Below are 7,866 nucleotides of genomic sequence, written 5' to 3' on the forward strand. Positions count from 1 at the left end.
CATTCTGTTTTTGAGAGATCCAGCCATGTTGCCGTACGTAGATTAAATTCATTCTAGTGGTCCATCTTATACACATATATCACATTTTCCTTATCCATTCCCCTGGTGACGGGTCTCTAGGTTGCCTCCAGTTCTCTGCTACAACAAGGCTACAATGGGCAGTTTTCCTACGCTTCTCTTTAAGAACACTTCATCCAGAGGAGGTGAAACTGAAACTCAGAGAGAGTGTGAGTTATAAAGGAAGGAAGATACCCATGATTTAAATCCCGACCAAAGCCAGAACCCCATCACCATGGCCACCGAGACTGTTCATGTGGCCAAAATAATTTTTGAAATACAGTTAAGAACAGTATAGACTGGGGACAGGGAGAGGAGAAAGGAGAAGAAGGAGAAGTATTGAGTAGATAAAGACAGAGAAGGTCCTAGAAAAATCTAGTATATGAACTGAATCACATCATTTTAATGACGCATAGGGAGTTACTTTTTTTCGTGATTATTATTTCTAGAGCCATTTTGCAGAGATGGAAAATGCCACGTCAAAATCTGACCCTAAACCAAAGGCCCTAGGTTTTTTAAGTCCAGGCTCATTTAGAACACCCTGAGCCCCCAGGAGCCTCATCAGTTTGCTGCGGGGCAAAAAGCCTGGGAGTGGGACAGGGGCGGGGTAGATTTTTAAAGTGCGTAGTTGCCTAAGGGAAATGGAAAGGAGGGGAGGGGAGGGGGGGATGAACGACAGCTAAGCTCTCCAATTTGATTTGAACACGTCGTGCTCAGCGCCTGCGTTCAGTTTTTTGTTTTGTTTGGTTTTGGTTTTTTTCGGTCCTAAGAACCATTGGTAACATTGGTTAATAAAACTATATAGTTTTCAGGGGTACTATTCTATAATACATTATCTGTATATTGTATTGTGTGTTCACCACCCCAAGCCAAGTCTCCTTACATCCCCATTTATCCTCTCTCTACCCTCTAATTCAATAAAAAAAAAAAAAAAGAACCACTGGTACTTTTCCCATTGGATAAAACGTTCAAAGGTGAGGAAGAAAGGCTTCTTCCCCTTAGTTTTCCTCACAGCCAATTGCCCCGCAGTTTCCCTCTGGTCGCTGGGGGCGGGCGGGGGGCGGGAGTCAGCCCGATGATTGGCGGGCCAAGGAGAGCCAATGGGAAAGTGATGAGGTGGGGCGTCAGCTAGCAGGTTGCGGGAGAGCCTTCAGTAGTCTGGGGAGCGTGAGTGCCGCCTCTGCGGCCAACAGCCAATGGCGAGGCATATGGGTCCCTTACGTCAGAGAGGGGCGGGGCCTGGGCGCTTGGCGCGGAGGGAATAGGGCAGGCGCTGTGGGAGGGAACGCCAGAGCGAGGCTGTGAGCTGAGCTGGTCGCGTGAGGCGCGGTGGCTCCGCTTCAGGTGTGACAAGCAGCAGCGGCCTGGCTGAGAGAAGGGGCGAGCGCGGTTCTTCTTTCGGTGTGAGAGCGGTCACCATGGACCGCCCGGATGAGGGGCCTCCAGCCAAGGCCCGCCGCCTGAGCAGCTCAGAGCCCCCTCAGGACGACGTGCCGCCGCCGCCACCGCCGCCGCCGCCGCCACCACCACCGCCACTCCTGAGACTGCCCCTGCCTCCACCCGAGCAGCGCCCGAGGCTCCGGGAGGAAACTGAGGCGGCACAGGTGCTGGCTGACATGAGGGGGGTGGGACTGGGCCCCGCTCTGCCCCCGCCGCCGCCCTATGTCATTCTGGAGGAGGGGGGAGTTCGCGCATACTTCACCCTGGGTGCTGGGTGTTCCTGCTGGGATCCTGAGATCGAGTCTGGGTATGGGGGGGCGCCCCCTCCCACGGAGAGCCTGGAAACACTCTCTCCTTCGGAGGTTTCTGGGGGAAGCCTGGAAATCGACATTCAGGTTTCGGAGCCCGGCAGCTTTGATGGAGAAAAGGCCCTAGAAACCTGTAGCATAGGGGGGCGGGGGTACCAGATGTTAGCCGGTCTACAGGGGAAGGAAGAGACCATCATCATAGTGGAAGATGATGAGGAGGAAGAAAAGGAAAGTGTGAGGAAGAGGAGGAGGAGGAAGAGAAAGCACAGGAAGGTGAAGAAGGAAAGCGAAGAGATAAACGCCGAGAAAATAGAGTACATCCTGCAGGCACTGGAAAACATTCAGCTGGACCTGGAGGCGGTGAACATCAAGGCAGGCAAGGCCTTCCTCCGTCTCAAGCGCAAGTTCATCCAGATGCGGAGACCCTTCCTGGAACGCAGAGACCTTATCATCCAGCATATCCCAGGCTTCTGGGTCAAAGCAGTATCCTTGTCATCTATACTCATGGGTCAGGAGCCCATGACAGAAAGGGGGGATGTGGGGACCAGGACAGAGTGAAAAGGTGTGGGGACTGGCCCCTATTGAAAGAATGACTAGGTTTGGTGGAGGAGGGATGGAAGGAGGGGGGAAAAAAACATCAGAGAAGCTGGACTAGAGATAGTGAAGGGGGAGGGACATACAACATAAAAATTGGACTAGGGATGGGAAAGGAGAAAGAGGAAGAATATAATACTTAAAAAATGCATCATAGGCAGTGAAACAGGGAGGGTAGTAGAGGGGCATACAGCAGAAAAATTGGACCAAAGATGATAAAAGGATGGGGGAGGGGCATGCAGAAGATAAACTGACTCAGAGACAGTGAAGAGGGAGGGGAAGGGCACCATAGCAGAGAAATTGCCCAGAATGGATGCTTAACTCACACATGGCTCTGCAAATCCTAGGTATCTACCTAGATACTAGGGAGACCCCAACTCTGGCTGGAGAAAAGGGGGCTAGAAAGTTGCTGGAGTCCCTGAAGGGTCAGAGGAGTACCTAGGAATGGAGATCAAGGAGTTAAATGAAGGAAAGGGGAGAATAAGAAAATCCCAGTCATTACTCAGCTCATCTCAGGGACACATACAGACATGCAACATGTTAGGAACACATAGGTTTAACATCCTATCAGAATTACAAAGATACAGATCCTTGGCACCTTCATGCAAAGTATACATGATCACAGACCCTCAGTACCCAATGTCACTGAGACATAAACCCTCAGATCCAGACACATAATATCATGTGGACAAAAGACCCATAACACCCAAATATACATTATGTGACTACAGGCCTTCAACAACCAGATATAGCTTTACTTGGACATGGACCTTCAGCCTCCAGACATACATACAGTATCTTGTGGGCACAAGCCCTCGGCATCCAGAGACACATCACATGGACATAGACCCTCAGCACCCATACACAACAAGCAAGCACTGTGGCAAGGCCACCTGATGCAGAGGTTTGACAGCATAAACACAGGCTCTCACCATGTAGCATCATGAAAATAAAAGTACAGGTCAAGTCCCATGATGCACCTGCTCCACACATATCAAATGAACACAAAAGGAATTCTGCTCCAGCTTCTCTTTTGTTTTGCACCCCCTGACCTGCTCTGCCTGGCCTTCCCTCCCTCCTTCTCTCAATGAATAGTCACTCCTTGACCTAAACTGCTCCCTCCCTCAGTTCCTCAACCACCCCAAAATTTCAATCTTGATCAACCAACGTGATGAAGACATTTTCCGCTACTTGACCAATCTGCAGGTCAGACCAAAAATACTTTTTTTACTAAGATGGAAAAGGAATCTGGTCCTTGGAGGTGAGGGAGGATGGGGGGGGGCCATGGTAAGGTGAGGATTCCGTCATTACCCTCCACCCTGAGCAGGTACAGGATCTCAGACATATCTCCATGGGCTACAAAATGAAGCTGTACTTCCAGACAAACCCCTATTTCACAAACATGGTGATTGTCAAGGAGTTCCAGTGCAACCGATCGGGTAAGAGGCACTCCCAGGGCAAATCCATGTACACTTGGCCAGTCCCCTCTCCATAACCTTTTCCTCTAGGCCGGCTGGTGTCTCACTCTACCCCAATCCGCTGGCACCGGGGCCAGGAACCCCAGGCCCACAAACACAGGAGCCAGGACACCAACCACAGCTTCTTCAGCTGGTTCTCAAATCACAGCCTCCCAGAGGCCGACAGGATTGCTGAGGTGGGCCCGTCCTGGTAGTACCAGAGAAGGACTTGCTAAGGCTTGCCTCTGGGTGCCTGGGGAATTGGGAGTAGGTTCTGGGGCTTGTACTCATAGCTCTGTTTTCCCTTCCCCCTTCTCTTCCAACAGATTATCAAGAATGACCTGTGGGTTAATCCTCTGCGCTACTACATGATGGGTGAAGGCGGCTACAGGGCCAAAAGAAAGAAGCAAGAAAAGAAAGAAAGGTGATGGGGGGTTGGAAGCTGAGAGGTGATTTGTTAGTGTCGCATAGGATTTATTGAGCCAAAAGGGACCTTGGAGATAATTCAGTCCAATATATTTTACAAGTGGGAAATGATGCCCACAAATGGGGTGTGATTGGCCTGAGATTACACAGTCAGGGGCAGAAATGGGACTCTCCCCACCCTAGTTTCATCCCCGGGATCCCTTGTAACCTACTGCCTCCCCAGTTACTTACCACCTTTCAGTAGTCTGTTTTGGGTACAACACCTCTCACCAAACTTATATTCAACCCCAGGCTTTTCCACAGTAAAAAGAGGAACAAGTATGAGGTGGTGATCATGGAAGACTTTGATGACTATCAAGTAATGGAAGACATTATTGGCGAGACCTCAGACAGCGATGTTATCACTGACAATGAGACCATTCACGACATCAAGATCTCTGACTTCATGGAGACCACTGACTGCTTTGAGACCACCGACAACGAAATAACTGACATCAACGAGAGCCTCTATGACAGTGAGAGCCTCTGTGACAGCGAGATCCCAGACCACAGTGAGAGCACTGACAACAATGAGATTGCCGTTGACGACAAAAGTCCTGATGACAACAACGAGAACACTGATGGTGATGATGAGAACTCCAAGGGTAGCAGCTACAGCAACAACCTGGGCAGCAGTGATAGTGACAATGATGGAGACAACGAGGCCAGTGATGATGAAGAAAATGATGGCAACGAAGGTGACAGTGAAGGCAGTGATGATGATGGCAATGAAGGTGACAATGAAGGCAGTGATGATGATGACAGAGACATTTATGATTATGTGAATGACATTGAAGAGTCTGAGAAAGATCAAGTTAACAGCAGCTACCTGTATGAATATGATGATGAGGTAGAAACCTTCTTCGAAGAAGAATCATCAATGGAGGAAGAAGAGGAGGGTAGTGAGGAAGGTGAGCTAGATCCCTCTCTTGTCTTCCCTCCTGTCTCTTTTCTCAGAGAAAAGCTGGCCAGTATCAGGGAATCAAAGCATGAGCACATTCTGCCCTTGTGGAGAAAATAAAAAAAGCATTCTGTGCAACTTTTAAGATAAAGGCCAGGGGACATTTCACTTACAAATGTAACAAGATCAAAGAAACATTTCAGTTGTAGGTGATGGGTAACAGAAAAGACTAAGAAGAAGAAGAGATAGGAGAGAGTAGGTGGAAAACTGAGGACTGGTTCACATATGAGGGTGGGGGTGGGTGCATAGAAAGTAGCAAACACATTGCAATTCAGTACACTTTGTACCCAGCCCTGGCCTTCTGGCAACTCCCAGTTCTGTTTGGGGAGCTGAGGCTGAAATGGACATTATTCTTTGTGAGCCCAGGAGGAGGGAACAGTTAATTCTACCTTAACAAGGAAGGGGAAAACTAGAGAAAGGAAGTGGCATTTGAATTGGAGGCTGCATTCGTCTTGAGTATTATGGGGCATTCTTGGTGGAAGGGATCACATGATCGTGGAAGGGTGAAAATGTATGGTATGTTGAACACAGTTTCCCAAATTGTCTTCTGAGGACCCTTCACCAGTTCTGAAAGTTGCTTTTCACAAAAAGGTTTAGTGATCAAATATGTTGGGGAAATAACTACATATAGTAATATCTTCATGTAGAGTCACCTGTACATTAGCACCTTAAAGGCCCTGAGAAGTCCTCCTGTAAGAAACCTATTTAAACTTTGTGGAACCCAATGTTTTTTAAGTTTCTTGACCACAGAAGCCACTGCTCACCAAAGAATGTGTTTGGGGAAATGCTATGTTTGAAGGAAAAGATGGTATTTAAGGTGACTCTCGGGTTTGGTTCTGGCCTGAATGACTGGCGAAAGGAGGTGCCATTTCCTGGGATGGGGAATGGCATGGTGGTGAGATTGATGGGATTCAGGGAGAAACACAGAGTTGGAAGGGTTTGTTGGACATAAGCTAGGCCTCTGGGGGAAGACCAACCACTCCTGTGGGTTTTGACCATGCAGTCAAAAACTTCCATTGAGGGTAGGGGCAGGGGACCAAGGAAGGAGGCATTGAATGAGTGAATAGACTCAATCTAGACATTTTCAGGTTGAATGGGGAAATTGAGGGAATTGCTGGCCCCATCCCCTCCCACCAGATGACATGTCTATTGGAGGAAAGGCAGAGCTATCTGTCTAGCCATAGGATGGGAGTGGGGGTGGGGAATTGGGCTGAAAAAAACAGGCTGGGGCCTGTTTCCATCACACTATGGAGAAGGAGCTGACTCCAGATGAATAGGTTTATTCAGCTGAGGTTACAGCTCAGGGAAAGACACATTTGATGCATAGAGCGGGAGTAAAAGCTACTTTAAGAGATGTATGAACTTTGTTTGGATAGAGGCAGAGAGCTCACCTTATTCTTCCTATGCCCCCCACCCATCCACAGTTGCTGGTTCCAAGCAGAGGTGCTTGGCAAGTGATCCTTCCCCACCAACAGCCCACCTAACCACTCTCTTACATTTTCTGGTCCCCCTTCTCTGCCCTGTGCTGCCAGGAGGTGAGGACAGCCATGACGAGGGAGAAAGTGAGGAGGAGGAAGGAATCGAAGAAGACTGGGAAGACTCTGACATGGAGGAAGTCCTTCAGGTCCAAAACGCTTGGGTGGACCCAGTGAAGAGAGGCAAAATCGGATAAACAAACGTCCAGCCCTTGCCCTTGTGGCAGCTGCCTCTGTATTCCTCTCCCTCTCTCCCATTTGTCCTCCCCTCCAGCTAGGGCCTTGAGGCCCCACATTGCACTTCTGGGGGGTGACCAACTTCGTACACGGGTTTGAAGTTTATTTTTATGGTTTAGTAATTGCAGAGTTCTTCTTTTGGGGAGCAGGGGGAGGGGAATTCCCCCTTCCTTTGTCCCTCCCTCGCAGGCTTCTGTGTGCTGCTATGTATTTATTGTGATGCCTTGGTCAGGGCCCCTCTGTCCCCCTCCTCGTGCTGTATGGAGTGGACACCCTTGATCTCAAAGTGGGGCAGGCTGCTGTGGCCTTGGGGGCTCTGCTGCCACCCTGTTGTCCCAAGTCTCTCTTTCCCTCACCTTTCCCCGCTGTGCCCGCTAGCCTGCTAGCCAGCATCAGTGTCTATGCAAGGCCGCTTTGCCATTGCGGTGTTCCTATCCCCCTCCCCCAGAAGTCCTGCCTCGATCCCTGTGAACCCTGGTAATCCTAATAAAATTCAGAGCAAATTGAAAGTGCTGCTTCGAGTCTTTTGTTCCAGCAGGTGCACTGTCCCCAGCTGCCAGTCTCCCTTCCTACAAGCCCTCAGCCGGCCCTTCTAAGCACAAGCCTGCACGAGGGTAGTTGATAAGAGTCGGTGGGGGGGTGGATTTTGCTAGCTGGAGTCGTGTTCTGCAGGGCCGCAGAGGTGTGGCGTCAGGCCAATGCGGACCATTCCGGCCAATGGCAGGGCGACGTTGAGGAAGCCCTTCCCTCTCCAGTCGGCAGGCAGTAGACTCAGCCAGGTAGCAAACAGCTTCCCACGCCTTCTCTCGCGCAGGCGCACAGAAATGCTTTGCGCCTGGTAACATCCATTTATTCAGTGATTCATCTTTTAA

At 49.8% G+C, this 7,866-nt stretch overlaps 1 protein-coding gene across 1 annotated transcript; it reads left to right on the forward strand.

Moving 5' to 3' along the window:
* Positions 1 to 1,317: 1,317 nt before the first annotated feature.
* TSPYL2 (TSPY like 2) lies at positions 1,318 to 7,499 on the forward strand. Its single transcript, XM_037061643.1, has 7 exons — positions 1,318 to 2,288; positions 3,528 to 3,605; positions 3,727 to 3,838; positions 3,908 to 4,053; positions 4,183 to 4,280; positions 4,574 to 5,232; positions 6,815 to 7,499. The coding sequence occupies exons 1-7, from the start codon at positions 1,476 to 1,478 to the stop codon at positions 6,952 to 6,954; spliced, it is 2,046 nt and encodes a 681-aa protein (XP_036917538.1). The 5' UTR covers positions 1,318 to 1,475; the 3' UTR covers positions 6,955 to 7,499.
* The last annotated feature ends 367 nt before the right edge of the window (positions 7,500 to 7,866 follow it).

This window comes from Sturnira hondurensis, unplaced genomic scaffold (assembly GCF_014824575.4).
Source record: "Sturnira hondurensis isolate 20B ecotype Veracruz unplaced genomic scaffold, ASM1482457v3 Scaffold0013511, whole genome shotgun sequence".
Taxonomy (NCBI): Eukaryota; Metazoa; Chordata; class Mammalia; order Chiroptera; family Phyllostomidae; genus Sturnira; species Sturnira hondurensis.